Source organism: Gobius niger (assembly GCF_951799975.1).
Source record: "Gobius niger genome assembly, chromosome: 3".
Lineage (NCBI taxonomy): Eukaryota > Metazoa > Chordata > Actinopteri > Gobiiformes > Gobiidae > Gobius > Gobius niger.
The window spans coordinates 14,372,649-14,397,541 of record NC_136854.1 but is presented as its reverse complement, the minus strand read 5'-3'; the positions used below and the strand labels follow the sequence as shown (position 1 = coordinate 14,397,541).

The 24,893-nt window shown below is 42.5% G+C and overlaps 1 protein-coding gene across 1 annotated transcript in view; it reads left to right on the top strand.

Annotated features, from left to right (window-relative positions):
* Nucleotides 1–1,675: 1,675 nt before the first annotated feature.
* dchs2 (dachsous cadherin-related 2) overlaps nt 1,676–24,893 on the top strand; it is a 43,689-nt gene continuing 20,471 nt past the window's right edge. Inside the window, exons 1-12 of the mRNA XM_079554137.1 lie at nt 1,676–1,890; nt 4,640–5,573; nt 6,516–7,062; nt 8,568–8,804; nt 11,871–12,059; nt 13,977–14,208; nt 16,550–16,786; nt 18,129–19,160; nt 20,342–20,529; nt 21,770–21,869; nt 21,946–22,115; nt 23,432–24,263. Of these exons, the coding sequence (XP_079410263.1) occupies nt 4,663–5,573; nt 6,516–7,062; nt 8,568–8,804; nt 11,871–12,059; nt 13,977–14,208; nt 16,550–16,786; nt 18,129–19,160; nt 20,342–20,529; nt 21,770–21,869; nt 21,946–22,115; nt 23,432–24,263 (4,675 nt within the window). The 5' untranslated portion in view covers nt 1,676–1,890; nt 4,640–4,662. The remainder of the gene's footprint in view (nt 1,891–4,639; nt 5,574–6,515; nt 7,063–8,567; nt 8,805–11,870; nt 12,060–13,976; nt 14,209–16,549; nt 16,787–18,128; nt 19,161–20,341; nt 20,530–21,769; nt 21,870–21,945; nt 22,116–23,431; nt 24,264–24,893) is intronic.

Genomic DNA, 24,893 nt, shown 5'->3' with positions numbered 1-24,893 from the left:
TTTACCAGTTTATGCAAAATAGATTATGCAAATTAACCACTTTATGGAATTTAAACAGTTTATGCATTTTAAAGCACTATAATGCAATTTAATAGGGATTTTCGCATATAACCAATTCATGCAATTTGAACATTTTATGCATTTTACCAGTTTATGCAAATTAGATTATGCAAATTAAGCAATTTATGCAATTTGAACAGTTTATGCAATTTCTGCATTCGCTTCCCGCAATTCCGCAGTCAATCGCAATGGCGCAGCCATTGCATTTCTAGTTGACTGCGGAATTCTTCCGCAGTCAATTATTGGTTTTCATGTTCTTTATTATTATTCCTCTTCCATCTTTTTCCCGATTTTCTAGAGCTTTCAGCACCTTCATGCTTTGTGCAATTTATGCAAGTTATGCATCAAAATGTTCCGCATGTTGAGGAGAAGGGTGCTATTACTTTTGGGACTTCTGCAACTTACGTTTTTTCCGCAATCGGCCGAAATGTCGGAGATTTTTCCCATTGACTTATAATGGGGCTGCTGCAAATCCATGCTTTTCTGCACTTTTTTCTGCATTTTATGCAATTTCTGCACTTTGTGCATGTTCAGCTTATGCAACTTGTGGGTTTTGAGAAAAAATGGTCCTTCTGCAGTTTTCCAGTTTTTTTATATGGGAGTTTGAAATTTTTGCATTGGTGTGTATGGGGGAATCCAGCCAATGGGGAGACTCCAGGACTTTCAGCCGTTTGTGCAGCTTCTGCCAATCAAGCACTTTCAACAGTTTGACCAGTTTATGGAATTTAACCAGTTTATGCAATATTAACAATTTATGCAAAGTAACCACTTTATGGGATTTAACCAGTTAATGCATTTTAAAGCGTTTATGCAACTTAAGAGTTTATGCCATTTAGGATTTATTAATTTTAAAGAGTTTATGCAATTTACATAATTTATGCAAATTAACCCATTCATGCATTTTACCACTTTATGCAGTTTATACAGTTTATGCAACATGACATTTTATGCATTTTACCAGTTTATGCAATTTAAGCAATTTATGCAATTTGAACAGTTTATGCAATTTATGCATTCGCTTCCCGCATTTCCGCAGTCAATCGCAATGGCGCAGCCATTGCATTTCTAGTTACTTTCTTGTTACCCGTACCTGAAACTCGCGGGCTGTATTAATTTGCCGGCTCAAATTCATGTGAATTTAGTGAACTAAATCGAAAATGAATACCTGTATCAACAAGAGACCGTCAGACTTGTTTTGGACATGAAGCATTGGAAGTTTCTGGTCCCCTCTTTAATTTTTTTTTTTTGTCAACCAAAACATCTGGAGATTTCAGTCTGAGTTTTTAGCCATTGGTTTTCTACTCCAAATGTTGGACAGCAGTAAGTATTTTCGCCAGAAGAGGGAGCTATACACAATAATATAAAAACGATCTTATTTCGTTGTCAGCCATGCCTAATTGTATTTTCCAAACAATGATTTGACCCTTTTCTCATTTGAAGCCCACACCCCTGTCTTGCTGATGCCTTCATGACCTGCGTTATTATCACCGCGTTCTTTTTGCACTTGACACTTGACAGATCCCGACACCCGCGCCCTGAGCCCTGGCGGTGTAAGGTCACGTGGCGGCGCTGGAGCTAATCTGTGTCGGCCTAATTAAATCTGAAGCAATCGGGGCCACAGATGGAGCGTGTGCGTCCCGTGCGCGCACAGCGGGAGAGACCTGCTGCTGTGGACACGGATTTACGCACCGGCATTACGCACAGGTCACAGAAGTCAGTGTCACGTTTGGATCACTTGGGGTAAACTCGGGCGCAACATCGAGTATCATTTCCTTAAACTGAAGGTGTCTCCACGATGCCTGCAGGGGTCTTCCGGTGTAAACTCGACAGGTAGGAGACTCTTTTTTTCCCTCTCATTTTTCCTCCCTTTTTATTCGCATGTTTTTCCTTTAGTCTCATGCCCAAGTGCTTCTGAACTGTTATGCACCTTCTGAGGTAGTAACTATAGTTACATGTAGGCTACTTCTGAGAGTAGTTTCACATTGTATTTTATTTTTCAACTTGATTGCAAAGTAAGTCACTATTCCTGACTTTTTTCAGTTCAGTTCAGTTTATTCGGTCAAAATTATGACAAAAGATTTACATTCAGTTAAGTATACTTCTTCATAACATAACATACAAAAATGACCGAAAAGGTATAGGCTGAAGCTAATGCTTATTTTGCCTACCCTTGTCTTTTTAAACTTACAGCACGTGTTTTTGTTAACTTTCCAACATAACATCAGACATTCAAAAGGATTTTATTATATATATACATATATATGTATATATATATACACATGCACACATACATACATATATACATATACACATTTTAAAGTAAGTTGACAGTCTTAAACAGACTAGTAAACAGAATGAAGGTATTTTTCAAGTATAATACTTTTATACATTCTCTTTAGGTGGAAGATAGAGGGACATGATTTGAGATCCTCTGTACAGTTATTCCAGAGATCGACCCCTTTAATAGAAACACAAAATCTCATGGTGTTTGTTTGAAATGTTTTCTTTACAAACATCTCCATTCCTCTGAGCTCATACCGGCTCTGTCTGACGGTGAACATATTTTGTAGTGTTTGTGACACAAGTTTATTTTCTACTTTGAACATCATTTTTATTGTATACAAATCTACTAAATCATAGAATTTCAATGTTTTCAATGTGAATAGGGGATGGGTTGGTTGGTTGTAGGTTGAGAATGTGATGAGTCTTATTGCCTTTTTTTGTAGGGTGAAATTTTTTTTTGCATCTGGTATTACAACGTTGTACATAAAAAAAGGCAACATTTAGTTTTTCCATGTCCTTGATCACTATCTGGATTTGAGTTATATTATAGCAAAGGAGTAATGTTACATTTGTGCAATTTGTCCCACTTTTCCTGTGTGCCTGAAAGTCAAAATCCTATTCAAAAACCTCCATAGACCTTTCATAAAATAACAGTAATAATAACTGTCATATACATGTTTTTTTTTTTTACCTTTTTATCCCCACCTTCACCAAGTGCATTATACTCCGATCTTCGTATCCGCTTTACCCAAATCTGAAAGGTTAGTTTAGGTTTAGTTACAGACGTCATATTATACCGCTACAGGCCAGGGTAAGGCCTCATTTGAAAGCTAAAACCTACAAAACTCATCTAAATGTTTTTTTTTTTCCTGTTGTTGGTGCGTTGTCCTATCGCTTTTTTGCTGCGTTTTTGTCACATTTTCATCTTCGTTTTCATCTCTTTTTGTCGCTGTATTGACACTTTTTTTTTCAAGAAGCTTTTAGATTTGGATAAAGCCAAAATGGGGAAAATGTGCTCGGTTGAGGTGGGGGTTAAGAGGTTAAGCGATAGTCGTTGCAAAATGAGTAGAGAGAGCGACAGATTTTCAAGCCCTCCTCTCCTGATTGGACCTGACGGGCCGGTTCACAGGAGAGCTTGTCTCATTGGTCAAAGTGATGGCACCGGGGATTCTGATTAGTTTCTGAGATCAACAAAGTGAGGGACTGTAGAAAAATATTATTTAATATTACTAATATTTGTAAAACATTGAAACTTACAGACTGTCACTTTAATGTTAAAAGTTTGAATTAGCAACATTGAAGCTAAGTAGCAATGTGCTAGCTAATTTTGCCATATTTGTTGTTGGAAAACACTGTATTTAGTCAGTAGTAAGCTCATTTGCCTCTGTCATGCTTTTGCTAGAAGTCTATGGAGATATTGAATGGGATTTTTACTTCCTGCACAGAGAGGAGCTTAGACTATTGAGCTCCATTGTATAGAAACACGACATTTTGTTTGGAATAAGTTGAGGGCTATCCCAGTCTCAGTGGCCTTGAGACTGTTTTGGAGGGTAAAAAGCATTTTTTAGAGGTCGCTTCACTCTCTGAAGTCCTTCCCTTATGTCGTACCAGTCAGTGGACTGAGTACAAAATGTCTTACAGAGCACCGAAATTAAAACTTACCCATTGTTGTCTAAGTCAGTGGTTCTCACCTTTTTGCCTCGCCGCCCCCTTGAGTCGTTCATTTTTACTCCACGTACCCCCTGCCTGGAGAATTCTGACAATATTTTCACCACGTGGTAAACTAAAGTCAGATTATCCAGAGTTTAGAAGAGTGTTGTTTTCAAAATGAAGCTAAAATACTCCCAAATTGAAAGATTTTACTTAAAAAAAAGAATTAAAATTAACTTTCCATTGAATTTAATTAGGAAAATGGACAGTTTCACCTTTATTTTTTTCTTCTTTTTAAAAAAAATATGAAATAATTCCAACTAAAGTACCCGCTGCTAAGTGTTCAAGCAGCCCCAGGGTTCCCCGTGCCACTGGTCTAAGTAACTACAGTGAAAACACAAGAAATTAGCTTTCCCCCAACCGCAGCCTGTTACTCCCTCATAAAAAAAAACATTTTGATTTTATTCCCTTATGTTTGAAATATCCTGCATGTCCACTGTGTCACCCACTCCACTGCTCCTTCAGCTGCATTTGATGGATGTGTCACGAAGGCTTTGTGTCTAAATTCTAAGTTCTAGGTGTCCAACTCTGTCTAACTACTGAATTGCTTTTTTATTGCTTGTCCTAACTGTGCTCTCCTCTGCAGTCGCTCCATTATGTGAGACCAGCATGGCTCGGACATTCCTCCTCCTGGCCCTCCTGCCCTGCGTGTGTCTGGGCCAGGTGTTGAACTTGACCCTCTCCGCCAAAGAGGGCCTTCCAGCGGGGACCATCGTGGGAGACCTGGGCGCCGTCCTGAGCCGACCCAGCACCGGCTTCTTCATCTCGGAGAGCCGGGATTCCGACGTTTTCCAGGACTTGGAAATCGACGCGGACACCGGCATCATTTCCACCGCCGTGATACTGGACAGGGAAACGAGAGACTGTTATGAGTTCGTGGCCGCCACTTTGACCGGGGAGATGATAAGGGTGAAGATCGAGGTGAAGGACGTGAACGACCATTCCCCCAAATTCCCGTCGGAGAAATACGACTTGATCGTCTCGGAGCTGAGCCCACTCGGGAGCCGGTTCAGACTAGACGGAGCCCGGGACCAGGACGTGGGGGAGTTCGGCATTCAAGGCTATCGCATCACGCAAAGCGACATGGCCGACTTTTTCGACTTGGACTACCGCGCCAGTCAGGACGGCCCCCACAGCTTATACCTCGTCCTGAAAACCAGGCTGGACCGGGAATCTCGGGACTTCTACTCGCTGACAATCGAAGCGTGCGACGGCGGAGTTCCCCCCAAAAGCGGGACGGTGCAGGTCAAAGTTCACGTCCAGGATGAGAACGACAACCCGCCGGCGTTCAACCAGACGGAGTACCACGCCGCAGTGAGGGAGGACGCGGCGGCGGGGGCCCGGGTGTGCCAGGTCTACGCCGCAGACCGGGATTCGGGGGAGAACGGCCGAGTGACGTACGAGCTGAAGAGTAACCCCGGTGAGGTCTTCTACATCAACGAGAGCTCGGGAGTGATTCACATCAACAAGCCGCTGGACTACGAAGCGCAGGCCTACCATGAACTGATCGTCATCGCCAGGTAAGGACTGGGGCTTTAGAATCACGCGCCGTCTTTCCCTTTCGGTTTTGCCTTTTTAGTTTCAGGCTAGAAACAAGCCGATTTCAGACACATATAAGCAGGTACAGGCAGCATCAACGTAGTATTAACCCGTTTGACCACAGTCGGCTGTAAAGTTTAGTGTGAGATCACAGCTGCTTTGGTCCAAACTCTAAACAGCAGAAATAGAGAATTCATCTGCCTTTGGTTCTCTGCTGTATCTAAGGCTGTTTCTCTAATATAGGCCCTGATATCAGAGATTTTTAACCTTTATTTGTATTACTATAAGTTCATTTGATGGTTTATTTACGTCTACAGGTGAGTCCCTTGAGACTCAGTGTCTCATTTGCAAGAGAGACCAAAAAACAACAACACATGCTAGTACAGTAGCTGCAGTTTTCACATATAGTATAAATCAGCACTTAAGAAGAAGCTTAAAATGATAAATAAAATATAAATAATGTAATATTTTGTTGTTTTGACTTTTTTGACTTTTTTACTTAAGTTTAATGAAATAGTTTTGTACTTTTACTGAAGTAAACTAGTTGCAGCTGTACTTTTACTTTTACCGGAGTAATTTTTTTTACCAAAGTATCAGTACTTCTACTTTGACATCTCTCTCAGCACTTACGGATGCACCGATCCGATACTGGTATCGGATATCAGAGCCGATGCTGGAGAAAATATGATGTCGAGTATCGGCTACAAACATCCACAAAAACACCACTTTCACTGACTAAATCTAAGTGAATATGGACATGCTGCTTGTTAGAACCCCCCCCCCCCCTCTCTTCTTCTTCTTCTTCTTCTTCTTCTTCTTCTTCTTCTTCTTCTTCTTCTTCTTCTTCCTCTTCCTCTTCCTCTTCCTCTTCCTCTTCCTCTTCCTCATCCTCATCCTCATCCTCATCCTCCTCCTCTCTCCAGGGATAACGGAGCCCAGCCTGAGTTCAGCACTGCTTTTGTGGGCATCCGGGTCCTGGATGTAAACGACAACAGCCCGACCATCCATGTGCTGTTCCTGAGCGAGTCCGGGGAGCCCGGCGTCTCCGAGGCAGCGTCCGTGGGAGACTACGTGGCCCGCATCTCCGTGTCCGACCCCGACTTCGAACACCAGCCCATCAGCGTGCAGGTCCGGGGCGGGGACGGGAAGTTCGCTCTGAAACAAACCGATGACTTCCTGTATGCGCTGTGCGTGGAATCAGAGCTGGATCGAGAGGAGAAGGACTTGTACGAGATCAAAGTTCAAGCCACGGACGGCGATTCGCTGAGTTCTGAAGAGGTGCTGCTCCTCAAAGTCACGGATGTCAACGATTGTTATCCGCAATTCGAGAAGAACATATACACGGTTAACATTCCCGAGGACGTTCCTCCAGGCAGCTCTCTCGTCCAACTTCAAGCCAAGGACGAAGATGAACCAGGCCCGAATTCCCTGATTAAATACGCCATTTTGAGATCCAACCAGCATGGATTGGTAAGTGAACGTTTAGTTATTAAATTATTGTTATGGCAAGAGAATGTTGTCCTGATCGTAGACGCCAAGGAAACATAGCTAAGTCTTTTCTTCGCTTTAAGTCATGCTGGCTAATATCAACCCTGTCTGAGGAGATTCGATGGGACAGACATGAGAAGCATTGAATCTTTAAAGGGACTATATGGAGTTTAAAAATGTCAAAATTATGTATTTTCCTCCCCCTACATGTTCCAGTCATGTCCTAATGTGTAGAATGAGCCCAGACCTGTTCACCACAACTGCCTCTAAAATCCTGCACTGTCACTCAGAAAGTGTTGATTCGGGTCCGAAGTGCCACATGCACGAGCTTAATATAGAACCTGCGTTAGACCTGAGGTGGCAGTAGTGAGTATAAAATGACCAACTTGCATCTAGTCCCTTTAAATTAATTATGCCAAAATTAAGGCCTTAAATAAATGTAATTCTAACTGGATTCAAACTGGCATTAAATCTAGATTTATTGGAAAATACAATTTTTTACTGTATTATTTAACCGAAAATACTAAAACTATGGTCTCATTCCTGTGTGTAAAGGTGCATTATGCAACTTTTAATGAAAAATAAAAGTTGATATCAATATGTATTTGGCCTTTCAGTGACCAGAGTCCAGGATTTTGCCTCCGTATTCTCCGTTTGAGTTTATATTCAGTTCATATTTTGTGAACAGCTGTCGTCACGTCCGCTAATTGCTAATTGGTTTATTTCACTGACTATCTGTTTACGTTAGGCCCGCCCCTTCAAACTGTGTCCAGACTAATCCCCTGCGTGGAATGGACAGGGCAGAGCCATAAAATGTTGCATAGTGCACCTTTAATGCAAACAAGTTTGCATTAAAGGTGTCTTTATGCAAGGTGTCTTAAGAAATCAAATATGCACTGTTAAAAAGCATGATATTTGACTTTCTTATGCCTGTATAACATTGACACGTACAGATGGTAAAATGGTAAATGCATTTATCATTTCTCAAAATGTGGAAACATTACATTAAGCAGAGGAATGGGGTGGCATTTCAATATTCGATTTTTTTTTTTTAAATTTTATCAAAACATACTGTACAGTTGAATGTGCTTTTGGTTTTGTATCTTATCTCCTGAATTTATGGCATAAAAGATCAAGAAATGTAGATTTAATGCCGACTTGAAACAACTGCAGATATTTTCAGTGACATTTAAGGCTTTAATTTTGGCACAATTAAAGTAAGCATCATCATTCACAGGGCCGTTGATAGACTTGCAGGGGTCCAGGGCAAGAATGTTTCACAAAGGCACCATCCTGGACCCCTCATGTTCCGAAGCTAATCTGATTTTACTAAACTTGCTTTGGCCCGTGAGATCAGGGCCAAAGCAAGTTTAAACCTCTGGGGGCACCCCGATGTATGAACATGTATTAATATAATCTTAATAATAATAATCTTTAGACATAATAAAAGGAATTATAATATAAGGAAAATAATCCCTCGTGCCCAGGTGAGCGTGGACGCGCAGACCGGCCTGGTGACCGCAGTGGGATCTCTGGACAGGGAGCAGCAGGCCGAGCTGTGGTTCCTGGTGGTGGCCTCGGATGGGGGAGAGCCACCCCTGTCGTCCACGGCAACGGTGACGGTCCGGCTGGAGGACATTAACGACAACGAGCCAGTGTTCGCTCAGCCGCTGTACAACGTGAGCCTGGCAGAGCACAGCCCGGTGACCAGCTGCTTCCTGCAGGTGTGTGAGCAACATGGCCGACGGCTGCACGTTGGCTCTCGTAACTGTATTTTTATTGAGCATAGTGTAAAGGCCCCGTAGTATTATCATTGAACTACAGTATATTGAGCCTTTAGTCATGCTGCTTCTAGGGCTGGGTAACGTTACCTTTTTTTTTTTCGATACCTATACAAAATTATTTGTCATCGAGAACCATAAAACAGATTATTAATGTTGATTTATTCCTTCATTTCTTTATTTCTTTCCTTTTTCTTATTTTTTCTCTCCATTTTTTACCAGTTTTTACCATGTTTTTTTATTTGAGTCATCCTGCATTGTTTAGTTTGTCTCCATCTGAATGACTCAAAAGCCTCTGTTCCACCTGCTGATGTCACAAGAGAGTCCCTCCCTTTCCAGGAAGTACTCTCCTGTTACCACTTTTCCACAAAGGTTGTTACTGGAGAAAATGTGCTCGGTTCATGTGGGGATTAAGGGGTTAAGACAGCACTAGAATCTATTTTAAATAATCTGCCCTTTTTTTTTTCTTTTTTTTAGAATGTTTTTTATTATTTTTGCATTAAGGACAAACAAACAATTACCCTGGGGATCTCAGCAAACTAAAAATAAAAAATAATAATAAAAAAAAATAATAAAAAAAAAGTAAGTAAATGAATACATATACATGAGTACATGTAAACTAGGGCTGCAACTAACGATCATCTTGTAATCGGTCAATCTATTGATCATTTTCACGAACAATCGGCTAATCGGCTGTGAATGGTGTAGGAAAGTTGTGTATATATATATATATTTTATTTTTTATTTTTTATTTTTTCATTTTAGAAAAAAATATTATTATTATTGTTATTTCTTTATTTTTATTTTTTTCCAAAATGTTTTCTTTATTTTTTATTTTATTTTTTCCATTTTATTTTTTATTTTATTTTTTCTCACATATAGCGCATCTTGAGAACGTGCCGATGGAGTAAGCTAAAGGGAAATGCCTGCTGGGGGCTCTATTTTTTTTAATTTGAACCTTTTCTTCAGGTGCTGCTGTCCTGATTGATGTGTTTCTGTAGTGAGCAGAAATAGAGCTCATTTGAAGTTGTCCAACATGAAATACCAATGCTAAGGGGTATCCTAGTGTACATATTGTTGTATATTGTCACATCCCTTAGCCTTATTTTAATTCTATCCTCATTCTTTGTAGACTTTACACAAGCAGATATGTTTTGTCCTCCAAATATGACTGCAGCTCGTTTCTCGTCTACTCGTCCTTTACTACAGGGTCGACAAATAATGTGGCATTCATTCACTCTATACAAAGAATCAGTGTTGGTGCGTGTTGATATGACAAACGCCTGGTACCGCTCTGCTGCTGACGTCACAATACAAGCCTATGACAAACCAGGGGCCGCTCAGACAAAGAAAAACATGTACAATAACACCAAAGTCCTTCTCTCAGCTTGTGTAGATTACAATGACATGTTTTGGCAACTCTATCATGTGTTTTTATTGTGAAAGTACTGCACGAGAATTTTTGGAACATCTGGATGTCAACTTATTCCGTTCTCAGTTTAAGTTCAGTTTGTGAGCTGTAAGTCCAGAGTAGCTACAATGTTGGGTGTGACAGTGCAGACTTTGACTCTGAGGTCGTAAACTGCTACATGATATCACTTTTATGAGCGTCGACTTGTGCAAAGGTGACACAACAAAGCCTTAACCAACAGCGTGTACGGGGACTTTTAGCTTTCTCTTTTTATTGTGTGGACAAGTTTATCTGAAGTTCAAACACAGCTCATTCACAGGAACCGCAGCGGAAGATGACATCACTCACAAAACCAGATAAAAATTAACTCGGTTTATAGTCTAGTGTGTTCAATCCAATCAGGAGATATCCATGGGTAGGGCTGTGCAATTAATCGAAATTCGATTACAATTTCGATTATTACACTTAACGATTATAAAATTAGCATAAGCAGACTTGCATTATTTCATGGCGCTGGGATTATTTTCCCTTTGCATTTCACCTGCCATGGCTCATGCTTTTGCCTGACATAAAAACAAACTGTGTGATGATGTCATCAGGCCGCGCTGCTCAGTTTACTTGTGCAGGTGTGAGGGCTGGCCAGCAGGGGGCAGGTGTGAAACAGAGACCTCTCCTTAATCAGGGCAAACTTGAAATCATTTGTACTTTTATGACTGTTCAGAAACAAAAAATATTCAGCATAGTTTTTTTTTAGTAATAAATATATAAATAAAATAAAGACTTTTTTTAAAGACAACAAATAATCGTTTGAATAATCGTGATTTCAATTATGACTAAAATAATCGTGATTATTATTTTTTCAATAATCGAGCAGCCCTATCCATGGGTTCCTGACACATGATACTCTATATATTTTGTCTTGAATTGTAAATGATTTTGAATAGTTTCATTCATCAGAGTTGTTGTGCGTGGCGGCCTCTCAAACCTATGCAGGTCCACACACTTCTCATTACAAACTAAAGGCCCCACTTTTTCCAAAGTTATGGTTTAAAAGTTATGACAGTCATTTTTGGTCAAGTGCATTAATAAAACAGCAGCGCAACCTATTCAATCACAGTGGCCTCGGTGTGGTGCCTCTTGGAGCATCTGATGCCCGTAGCACCGGCCTACACACTTTCTCGCCTACGCTTAAGTTTTACATTCTGTTGATTGATAGTTGAGTCAAAATAGAACTCATACATTTAGGCCTAAATAAATAAAGTATATGCTGCATATGTTATGATTGATGCCAGTGATCACAGAGACTTGTCCTTGTTAAGTATGTGTGGACAGGGATTAGGTTAAGTGAAAGTGACAATGACAATGACAACAAAAAATGTCCTACTTTTGAGTGAGGGGTGCCAAAACTATTGTTTGGCCAGGGCACTAAGCAGGCCAGGGCTCTGATGGGCAACTTATAAAGCAGTTTTTGTCAACTGATGAGATGCTTAATCCCGTTGACTGCACCATTGACTGTTCTAAGTTCTTGAGTGGATATTTTAACCGAGACATTCAAAGAGCCTTCACTCGATGGTTTCCTTTCCAAATGCTGTCTGCAGGTTGTGGCCACAGATGCAGACACCCCTGAGTACGCCACGCTGCAGTACTCTCTCAGCGACGGCTTTGACCAGACGGAGCACCCGCTGTTCCACGTCCAGCCTGAGACCGGAGAGCTGTGCGTGTCCCAGGACATAGACCGCGATGTGGGCCACTCTGTCTACGACCTCCTGGTGAAGGCCCAAGACCCGGTGAGTTGGGTTTGCAATATAAACTCTTAGTATGGATTTTTTTGGGACTTAAAAAAAAAAAAAGACATACAGGTACATATACTTACACACAGGAGATACTGCAGATGAATAGGGAAAAAATATTGCTATTCTGTGACAAAATGTAAATAATGGATAGTGCCAGGTTTAACTTCATGGTTTTATTTTGTTGACATTTGTTGTCGGTTGTTGTCCATGAGATGATCCACCATTTGTGTCTGACATTGCTCCTTAACGGGCCGACAGGGTTTTGCGAGGGACCCTAAAGATTTTACGTACACTCTAATGCAGCCTCCATTCTTAGCAAAAGTAAATTAAAATGCGCCCAGGAAACAAAAAATTCCTTATCATTTGTCGGATCCTGGACAATTTTATGTCCAAATCCTAGAGATGCCTATTTGCGTTGGATTAGTATCATCACAGGACCTCAGAGTTCAGCACAATATAGTAGGTAATTTGCAGGGGAATTTTTACTTTTGAATATGACTGACATGGCCGATTCGCATGGGATTCACATCACAGACAATATTGAGGGCCCAAGGTAAAAATAATCCCGTCAGACTAGGGCTTGAATTTAGTTGTTGAATTAGATAGTTACTAGTGGGGCGAAATTAATCTGTAAAAAAATATTTCTGGGTTTGAAAACTCAGTACATCAGGCTAGGATCTAGATATTGTAGCACAATCAAAAAAATATCAGACATGATGAAGGGCGCTTAGCCTGAAACGTCACGTCTTTTGGTGTGAACTACACATTCAAAATTTGGGAGCAAATCACACAGTTGTGTGGACTTTCTTTCACTAGGATCTAGATGTTGACAAGGAAACTCTGAAAAAAAAACAAAAAACATGTTGTTCAGTATGAGAATGGGAAATTTGGTGTCTGTTGGTACTACTTATGTGGAGAAAAATGCATTTTGATAACTACATTTATTCTTTTGAGGAGATATGGTAATTTACAAGATTCTAGGTGGAAATTCATACTGTGTGTTAAAGCAGTACTAAGTAACTTGTTTACCTGAATAGATCCTTCCCGTAGTCCCTCTGGGGGTAATACAAGTGCCTCCGACCCGGAGGCGCAATACACATTAATGGAATCACAAAGAAGAAGCTAACAGGCTAACAGGCAAAGCTAGCTGCTGGATTGCACCACTTACACAGTATTTACAGCCAAATTTGTGTGAAAAAATGATCTTCATTGTGTAATTGGATGTACCTCTCTCCCTTTGTCTTTTCTGTCAGCGTAGTATTTACTCTTACGGACAATTAATGAGTAAAAAACCATAACATGCTACGACACCTGCAGTGGCGCTTATGGCCTCTAGGGGCATGAGTTACTTAGTACTGCTTTAAGAGAGCAAATTGACCCAAAATCTGCATCAGAAATAAAAGACATGAACCATCAAGCAGACAGTTATATGTATATTTCAAAAGTATGTAACAAAACACTATGCACATTTTTTTTTTTTGTGAAAAGCGGCAAAATAGTGGCGAAAACGAGGATGAAAACGCAACAAAAAAGCGGCAAAAGAGCAACAAAAACGTGACGGAAAAGCAACAATAACACAATAAATAAGTGACACAAACACGACCAAAGAGTGATGAAAAACGTGACAAAAAGTGACGAAAATGCAATGAAAAAGTGATGAAAACACAACCAAAAAAAGACACGAAAGACACAACAGAAACACACACAAAAATGTGAAAGAAACGCGGCAGTTTTGCGCCGGTCTTAGCTTTCAAATGAGGCGTTGCACTGTCCAAACTCTCCAGTCAAGAAGCTTTTAGATTTGGGTAAACTGGAACTGGAGAAAATGTGCTCGGTCAAGGTGGGAGGTAAGAAGTGAAGCCAGATCAGTTTGGCATCTGCATCTTTGACAAATCCTTCCTTTTCCTGCAGGGCGGCCTCAGCGCTCAGACGTACGTGCACATCGACATAGAGGACCTGAACGATAACGCCCCGGTGTTTAACCCTGGCCAGTACACGGCGAGCGTGAGCGGCCACTCCCAGCCCGGCGCCGAGATCCTCACGGTCATCGCCACAGACGCAGACTCCGGGCTGTTCGGACACGTGTCCTACCATCTCCTGCCCACAGACATGTCCTCCCTCTTCTCTCTGGACAAACACACAGGTACCGGGGACACTGAGCGATGTGACAGGTTTATGAGCTGGGAGAGGCGGGGATTATCTTATTTTAGCTTATTTATTGCTTATTTAAAGGCAATACAAGACAGGTCTGATTATTCTTTTCTATAATAATCGAAATGATTATTCTTTACAAAGGTGTGGTTCTTCAAACATTTCATTGAGCTGCTTGGAAACAGCAGGTGATCTCACTCTTACCCTGTTATTCCCTCGCTATAATGTAAAGCAGTGGTTCTCAACCTGGGGGTCGCGAGACAAATTAGAGGGGTCAGAGCATGTAGATCAGGGGTAGGCAACGTCAGGCCCGGGGGCCAAATCCTGCCCTCCAGCACAGAACCTCTGGCCCTCAAGATAATTTTGAGAAACATTATGACACAAATCAAAAAGTACTTTAACATTTTTAGGGTTAAATGGGAGAAATACTGTTAATACACCCAATTAGGTCATATTATGTACAACTCTGGCGTTTGTAGAAAGTGCACTGGAAAAATAATAATAATTTTAAGGAAGAAATGACAGAAACCTACTCGAATTAAGAGATTCAATCTAAAGTATGAGTAGATTTGGTCTGGTCTTTGATCAGATAAAACATCTTATCACCAATGGAACAAGTCCTTATTCTCTTAATTCAGATTATATTGTATAATTTCAAGGGAAAAACAAATCTTTTTAAAAGTAAAAGTTAATTTGTCTGATTTCAAAGTGGGTTTTATGCTCGTTCCATTGACATCAGCATTTGTATCTTTATCTTAGATTAGTCCAAACAGACTCAAATTAAACATAAAGAACCTTTATTCAAGCAATTTTAAGTCATTTATCTCATTTAAGATGGCGATTTTTCCAGTGTAGTGCTTTACTTTGGCCCTCGGTCTTTTTACAATGAAAAAAATTGGCCCTCTGTTAAGAAAACTTGCCTACCCCTGATGTAGATAAAATATACATACTTTTTTTTAGCGTATATTATAATATTTTATTGTTGCACGTGTGTGCTATTTTACTAGAGGGCCATTATATGTTCGTAATTTGATGATTTTTTTTTTAGCCATTTGTCTTTTTCTTTGTTTTTTAAGAATTATGTAGGCTAATGTTCCGATTTCTCACGGTGTGACCCGAGCGGGGGGGTCATGAACCCCCTTAACTGTTATAATGGGGGTCGCGGCTCCAAAAGGTTGAGAACCACTGATGTAAAGCGTGGCCGACAGTGCGTCTGGGTCGACACTTTTGCCTCCACCGATCCCGCCTCAGTGACCTGTAGGCCCGTTTACCTGTAAGTACAGTGTGTAAGTAGTGTGACTGGCAGAGGCTGTATTTAAGGATGAGCCACTGCTTAGAGCGGGTAAGTCCCCCTGAACTGATTGTTAATGTCACCGCTCTGCAGGGAACCTCGGGACACGAGACCTCTGTAAATCCTGTCACAAGCCACTCTTCTCCTGAACACCGTGCTCGTCTGTGGAACTTACAAAAACAGTCAAATGTTAAAGGGATATTTCAGGATTTTTGACATAGGGCCTCATTTCCTAGTTATCCAGAGTGTTATTTTTTTTGTAATTCATGCAGTTGTTATGTTTGAAGAGTTTCGTGGCGCTAGGCTAATGCAAGGCTAGCGCATTTCTATTTCTACCATATAAATGTTTAAGGCGATAGAATAATTTTTGGAATATAACTGACCTTGCATCACATGAATGATCGCATTTTGAGGGACTATTTTCTAGCAGATCACTCCGCCGCTGCGAAGCTTATACAAAACACGAAGCTGATGCTGCTAAAATATAAGTTATTTTAAATGCAAGATGGTTAAAATTATTCTATCAACAACACAGACATTTATATGGTTAGTCTGGTTATAAGTGATTTGCCTCAGGTGCACTGTGGAGCGGGTCACACTGTTTTTAATGCAGGCTAGCTGATACCATAGAAATGCGCTAGCCTTGCATTAGCCTAGCGCTACGAAACTCCTCAAACATAAGAACTGCATGAATTACAAAAAAAATATCTCCAGGTACCAGCAACACTCTGGATAACTAGGAAATGAGGCCCTATGTCAAAAATCCTGAAATATCCCTTTAAAGTGCTGTTGGAGTTCCGCGAAGAAGCCCTAATACGATATTAGGGCTGAACAATCTGGGAAAACTCTGTAAAAATATCAACTTTACTTACTTTACTCTTCCTGTGTGGTGGCAGGATATTGAATTCTCAACCGACTACACCACTTACTGTCATCTCAAGTCAATTATTATAGCAATATACAATGAAATGTACAAAGATGCAAAATGTCAAAGGAAACAGTGAACATCATGGCATTGAAATCCCCGGTGTGTCTTGTTCAGGCGTGCTGTACCTGACGTCCAGTCTGAGCCACCTGGGAGCGGCGAGTGTGAGTCTGTTCATCAGTGCTCAGGACGGCGGCGGCCTGACCTCCTCCTCGCCAGCAGAGGTCACTGTGCACATCCTGAGCAGCGGCCATGCCCCCGCCGTGTTCCAGAGGTCTCGCTACACCTTCAGCCTGTCCGAGGACGCCAACCCGGGGACGTCTGTGGGCGCCGTCCACGCAATCGATCCAAACGGTCAGTGTCAGCAAAGACAGAGCACTGCGTTTCTAGTGCTTTCTTTTTCAATACTCAAAGTCCCTTTAGTCATGGTGAGCTACTTTTTATAGCCACAGCTGCCGATTTGGACAAACAGTCACTGGGACCAACAGGGCCGTATCTGTGGGGGTGCCATGGGGGGGGTTGGACCAGTGTAACAGACTGCAGGAATAGACCCATAGATCCGGCGTGTAGGATCTGAGCAGGTCACGGAGATATGATGGAGCAAGGTTGCTGAGGGCTTTGTAAGTGGGCAGAAGGACTTTAAAGTGGATCCTTTCCTGAAGGGGAAGCCAGTGAAGTTGGTGAAGGAATGGGGTGATATGAGCTGAAGATGGGATCCGGGCTGTTATTCGTGCTGCAGAGCTCTTGTTCTGTATTATTTCCTGAACTTTCAATATTATTATACAGCCTCATAGCTGAACATAGACTTTAGGTGTAACATGCAGGGCCTAAAATGTTAGATGCTCACTGCCTAAGTGTGCTAATCTCTCAGTTTGTAGGGATTATCTGCACGTAGTCCACTTGTTACTAACAGCCAGATGACTCCACTAGACAGTCACTTAAGGATGTCTCTGCAATTATCAGATTAGTGTTTGAGCTCAAATCTCCAACAGCACTGGGGTTTGTCAGTGGGTGTGTCTCTCCTCAGACCCCCAACTGTTTAGCCAACATTACTGGTGATTAAGGTACATGGTGAACTATGCTGGTACTTCTAAAGATCTCCTTGAGCACCATACACATGTAATTACATTGTTATTGGACAACAGTGCGCGAACGGCTCTTTGAAATGAACAGATCTCAAACACTGTGCGGGTGTTTTTCATTTATTTGAATTTATAATAAAAAAATATATATGTTTACCCTGCTGTAATACAACACGTCAACTTTATTTCCAACACAGATCTTTTGATCCAAGTATTGATTTATCAACTGTGTATTTTGGTAAAGGCCTATGGTTACGCAGTTTTGACTAATTTTTGGGCAAAGCTGTTACATTTAGCTGTGTCTCCTTCTATGGAGTTCTATGGTGCACCATGTCTGTTCTTCCTGGATACAGTTGCATCATTGTTAAAATCCAAAACTGTCCTCTACATTTTTAAGGCCCATAATCCAGCATTAATCGTTCTGCGCTGCAGGTGCCGGCAGCCTGCAGGAGGAGCCCCAGCTCTAGTGTCTGTATTTCATCGTGACCATTTAATTCTAAATTAAGTTTTAATGTCTATTTTTAAGACAGGACTTTGTTTCTTCGACTTGAGCTCAGTACAGCACAGATGCACAGTTCTGTTTTTGCACATAATCGACTTCATTACTCTTACAGGTTCCTGGGAGTCTGTGTCCTACCACATCTCCTCCGGCGACCCTCTGGGCTGGTTCACCGTGCACCCTGCCTCAGGCCTCATCTCCACCCTGAAAGCTCTGGACCACGAGGCCCAGCCGTACGTCCTCCTGTCCCTCCAGTGCTCCACAGACGCCTCTCCCGTCTACAGCATCACTCAAGTCAACGTCACCATCGCCGACGTCAACGACAACGCGCCCGTCTTCCCCAAAACCAGCGACACCATCAGCGTATCCCAGAGCACGACCCCCGGGACCGTGCTCTTCATCGCGCACGCTCACGACGACGACAGCGGCGCCAACGGGAGAGTGAAATACCAACTGAGAAACACCCAGAACGGAACTTTTGCTATCGACGCTAACTCGGGAATACTAACTTTGATAAGGAGTCTGCAACAAGACGCGCTGCAGACGTACTCTTTGGAAATAATCGCAGGGGATGAAGGCGAGCCGTCACTTTCGACAACGTTTAGACTAACAGTCAACGTAGAACCAAATTTTGCTGTAAACAGTTTAGCTTTTGAGACGCTGATATATCAAGTGGAAATAGGGGAGAGCTTCAGAAGAGATACCAGGGTCATCCAGGTGAGGGCGCACCGAAGCAGAGAGCCCCACGCCGCGTCTTCCAACGTAAGGTACTCGATTGAGAATCAAAACGGCTCCGCTCCGGCGCCCTTCCGCATCCATCCCACGACCGGGTGGTTGTACCTGGCCCAAAGCCTCGACTACGAAGCGGAAACGGCGTACCGCTTCCACGTGTTGGCGACGGCGAGCGACGAGGGAAGAGGAGAGGGAGTGACGGCGACGGCCACGGTGAGCGCGCTGGTGCTGGACGTGAACGATAACGCGCCGGTTTTCAGCAGAGAGGCGTACTACTTCACTGTGCCAGAGGGGGCAGCACTGCAGGGCCTGGTGGGGACGGTCCGGGCCACGGATAAGGACTCGGGGAGGAACGGCCAGCTGTCGTACTTACTGCTGTCAGACGGGAAGTTCTTCCGGGTCAACGCCAAGACTGGTAAAATACTACACACACGAACACTTTAGGAACCATTTTGTGATTTGATTCTATTTAATATTGCGGTGGACATGTTCACCTTACTCTGAAATGTGTGAGTTCATTCTCCACCAGAGGCCGCACTTTCAAAAGACCAGAATTAGCAAATAATTCTTAAAATGTAAAAGTGCTAGTTGGATAAAAATAAATGGCTAATGGTAAATGGTCCTCAGATGAAAACATGCTCAAATAAAATATTGGTTTTACTGATAGCAAATGTAAAGTTAATTTATGCGTGATGACAAAAAAACAGATCCAGTGGCTAAAGCCAGTTTGGAAATTGACATTAAGGATTACTTTCTCAATCACTGTCCACAATAAATCTACAGAATTCTGGAGGTTCTAAGCTTTCAAATGAGGATAGTGAGACTTGTGCTTGTGTTCTCAAGTGCAGCTTAAGGCAACCAAAGTTCAGTTGCATTTGTAGCACCTATTTTAAACCATTAAAGGAACAGGCAACAGTTTTTCCATACTGAGATATGTTCTTACCTGAGCTTAGACGAGTTGATGTGTACCCGTCTGGTCTGTGTGTGTGCCCGTGGAAGAGCTTGGTCGCTGCTGACTTCAACCCCGTTTGGAGCTATAGGAATATACTGGGAGAGGCCAAATACTAACAACATCTTTGGTCGTTTTGCGTGACTGAGCGCACGTACAAAGACCAGACAGGTACGCATCAACTCGTCTAAGCTCAGGTAAGAACATATCTCAGTATGGAAAAACGGTGGCTTGTTCTTTTAACATAGCATATCCTACAGACATTCCCTTTAACTTTTATAAAGTACATGTTATGTATATACTAACTCTAGAGTGTGCCTACATTGTATTTGAAGTAGAATAATTGTATTCCATTCCTCTTTTCGATGATTTTTAAACTTATTTCAGAGAACACCTCAGAACATATTTGGTCCTAAAAGTTGACTAGGATTAAAATAAAGAAATAATAAAATAAAAAATACTGCTCTTGGAGTAATACTCTACCAAAACAGGATTAAGCAATAAATTCTACATAACTGCATTTCGTCAAAGTTTTCTCACCCAAAGCCATAAAACTGGCATCAAAGCAAACAAGATGGACGTTACGCCCAAACCTTACTGTACATTTGTCCGCGTGTGTTTTCTAAATGCCTCCCTGGCTGTTGCAGGGGAGCTGATTCACTGGGTGGCTCTGGACCGGGAGCAGCACGGTCAGCACACTGTGAGCGTGATGGTGACTGACCAGGGCCAGCCACGCCTCAACTGCACCACCACTGTCCACATCCTGGTGTCCGACCGGAACGACAACAAGCCACACTTCACCCACCTGCCACACAGCAAGGACAGCACTGTGCAGGTCAGGAGCTCCACAAAGGCTATTCTGCTTTAAGCATGCTATAATGAAATACTACTTATTGGTGACAAATACCATTAAAAATGTGTCTGTACTATTACGAGGTGAGCTTCTCCTCAGAACTAACTTTGAGCCAGACATCAACTACAGGGAGGCAAACGTAACAAAAAACACATTATTACGTTTTCCAAATGCTTATTTTGGTGACCAATTGCAAAATATCTTTGTCGTATAAGGAGCATTTTTGGTGTCGCTGCTGTGTTTGTTCATCTGTGTTTTAGTGAAGTGGTTCTCTGCAGTTTGGTTTTAAGGAACAAGTTACTTAAATGCCTTAGTTTATAGCCATGAATTTTGAGCTTACAAAGCCTCATTGTTGCCAGCAGAGAGTCTGTGTACTCACCTTGTGTGAGGGATCCATACATCCATCCATCCATCCATCCATCCATCCATTCTCTTCCGCTTTATCAGAGGCAGCAGTCTGAGCAGAGATGCCCAGACTTCCTTATCCTCCAGCTGTTCTGGTTGATCCCCCGGCAACACCAGGCCAACTGAGAGACATAGTCCCTCCAGCGTGTCCTGGGAACATCTCCCAATGGGACGCGCTCGGAGGCGACCAGGAGGCATCCGAAACAGATGTCCGAGCTGGTTCCTCTCGACATGAAGGAGCAACAACTCTACTCCGAGCTCTTCCCGGGTGACTGAGCTCCTCACCCTATCTCTGAGGCACAGCCACCTTGCGAAGGAAACTCATTTTGACCGCCTGTAACTCGTCTTGTCATTTTGGTCATTACCCAGATATCATGACCATATAATAAGTGAGGGTAAGAACGTAGATCGACCAGTAAATTGAGAGCTTTTCCCTTTGACTCAACTCCTCCACCACTAGGAAAGGACTCCCCAGCCCTCCTTTTGCCAGTGGAGAACCATGGCTCTGAATGTAGAGGTGCTGATTTTCATCCCTGTCGCTTCACACTCGGCTGCAAACTGCCCGAGTGGACACTGAAGCTCCCAATGAATCCATCGGAACAACATCATCTGCAAACAACAGAGATGAGACCCTGTGGTTCCCAAACCCTTGTAAAAAATAATCAATGCCTTCATCATCATTGGTTAGCTGCTGAAGGTAATGATTAGAGGTAGTTCACGTAATTCGATGGTCAGTGCTGCCCAGAATGAGACACCAGGGAATACTTGCCAACTCGCTGTGTTGTATTACAGGGTTTAATTTTTCTCGTCTTGCCAGATCTGGGCTGGCGTACCAACGGGCTCTTTGGTCACGACTGTCTTTGCTAAAGACTTGGATGCTGGTGAAAATGGGACTGTTACTTTTTCCATGGACACAGGTCAGTCACGGAGAGATCATGTAAGTTCAGTGTTTTAGTGCAGTAACAGTAACAGTTTTGCCCTGCGTCCTGTCAGTCGACGGAGACGGCGAGACTCCTCCTCACTTTGAGATCGACAGCAGGAGCGGGGACATCAAGACAACGCAGTTCTTCAGCCTGACCACACGGAGGCAGTACACGCTGAGAGTCACAGCCAGAGACGGCGGAGCTGTTCCTCTGGAGGACAGCGCGCTCATCCATGTGCAGGTACTGTGTCCGCAAAGCAGGCAAGACAAAGTGGGCTTTTATTATTTATAATGGACACAACCGCATAAATATAGCATCTTCAAACCAACAACAACAAACAGTAAACAACCAAATGTAAGACAGTGATGAACTTTTTCACCAAAGACTTGACAAAGGCATAATGCAGCCTTCATTTATGCACAACGCAGTTCTCTAATAACGATAGTGTCGACATTTTCACACCAAGTAACACCTCAGAATTTTTTTTATTTTTTTATTTAAGCAATTACATATCGTTAGCCACATAGCATAATTGCCTAACTAACTTTTCACTGTTTTTGGAAAACATGAAAAAAGATGTTTTTTAAGAAACACATTGGTTTCTCTTATTGCCATAGTAACAATATAAAATGACTTAGGCGATTGTGCTATGTGGCTAATGATTTTGCATTAATTACAAAGATTTTTTTCAGAGGGGATTTTGGATATCATTAATAATTGTTTTATAGGAGAAATAAGTTCAATTTCATTGTGTATTTTGTGGTTCAAAGCTCAATAAATCAGGCTTGGGATTAGATGCTGATAAACCTTTACAATATTGTTAAGTACAAGGCTCGAAAGCTGGTTGGAGCTAATAAAATTGTGATATTGTTGCAAGAGTGTAAAGAAAACCTCATTTCAAGAAAACAGCTTCTAAAGTAACGTCTGCGCGTACTTTAGCCACGGCTATGGCCACTCTTTTCTCTCAAAAAGGAAATGACCATATTTGGATCTCGGTCGCCTTTTGTGCTACACGTGTATACCAAACATGTCAATATTTGCGAGGGAGCGCTGCGTTGTTGTACTTATTTCCTGGAAATCTACTACTTTTTGCTTTACTACTACTGAACATAACATCATGAAATAAGCATGGTAAAAGGTGAGTTTGATTTATTTTTTACCCTGACGTTAAAACTAAGATGTTAAAGGTGCATTATACAACTTTTTATGCAGAAAAAGAGTTGATATTTGTGTGTATTTGACCTTGTAGTGACCCAGCGGCTGTATGGCTGTCTTTACTCTCCATTACAGTGGTCTCTAAGACGCTCCAGGATCAATTGTTTTGTAGATTTTCTGTTGAGAGGCTCCGTACGCAGGCAAAACCTTCCAAACAATTGATCCTGGAGCGTCCTCGAGACCACTGCGATGGAAAGTAAATACAGCCGCTGGGTCACTACAAGGTCAAATACGCAAAAAACATCAACTTTTTTTTATCACATAAAAGTTGCATAATGCACCTTTAAGGGAGATAGCTGTTTGTTTTCAGCTAAATTGACTGTTTTGTTTTTTATCTGTAGGTGCATGGAGCAGAGCCTCACTCTGCCCACTCGTCCCCCCAAATTCTGCGACGCTTCACGGTCAGGGAGGATGCGGAGGTGGGCAGCGTGGTGGGCTCGGCCGGTCTCTCCGACAAAGGGCGATTCAGCTACGTCATTTCCGAAGGAGACGGCGACCTCCATTTTGGAATCCACGCCGCGTCCGGGGATATCTACACCAACCAAGCTCTGGACTACGAATCCACCATGCAGTACTCGCTCCTGGTCCACGCCGAGGACACCGACCGCCATCTCGGGCTGAACCGGTCGATCCTCGTCTGCGTCATAGTGGAGGACGTCAACGACCACGCGCCATGGTTCCCCGATAAGTTTGTCGCTTTCGGATTACGCGAGGACGCCAAAGTCGGCTCGCTGGCTTTCGCCTTCCGAGCCCGGGACGGCGACGGGACCCTCCCGAACAGCGAGGTGGAATACTCACTCGCACCCGACGAGGCGCACTCCACTCGCTTCCCCTTCCGCCTAGACAAGAGCACGGGGCGTCTGACGGTGGCCGCGCCCCTGGATCGCGAAGCGGCGGCGAGTTACGCCTTCACGGTGACGGCCACGGACCAGGCGGAGAGCGGGGAGGAGAGGAGGAGCAGCGCGGTGACGGCGCAGGTGTTTCTGCTGGACGTGAACGATAACCGGCCGGTGTTCGTGTCCGCGGATACGGTGCAGGCGATGGAGGACGCGGGCGTGGGGAGTCTGCTGCATCACCTGGTGGCCATCGACGGAGACGAGGGGGAGAACGGGCTGGTGTCCTACTTCATCATGGCGGGAAATAAAGAGGTGTTCACGCTGGACGAGAAAACAGGTAATGGTCGTGAAAAGTAGATTTTGTAACATAAATGTATTAAAGTGCATATGACAACTTTTTTTTTTTTATTATTCAAATGTTTAAGTGAGTCTGTAAAATGTTACAGTATAAAGGAAACATTTTCTATTATACATTTCTTGTATAACATAGTTGAAATGAAAATTCCACAATTGCCACTTCCTGTGTCAATGTCCAATAAGGAAGCAAAAGTACACATCACCAAAAAGAACAGGTAGATTTATGGTAAAATCTTTGGTATGATTGTGGTACTAAAAGTCAGTTCTAAAAGTCAGCATGTTATAGAATTATAGAAAGAGCATACCAACTATTTTCTTATTGTTTTGGAGTGAAACATCTGGCCTAATTAAACTACAAACATCGCTGGTGACATGAATTTTGCGTTAATGAGCTCCATAAACGGACTGTAGCTCAGTTGCAATCCGAAAAAATGAATATCTCAGCAAATATTTGACTAATCAACACAAAACAAAAAGTGTTGTTTTGGATCGTCCTCTCTCCAAGCCCAAAGTACCCACATCTGAGCAAAGTCTATGTGAAAGATCAATAAAGTATCTATATCTATCTCGGTTCCCACGCAAAGTTATGCCCTTGACAATTTCATCCAAT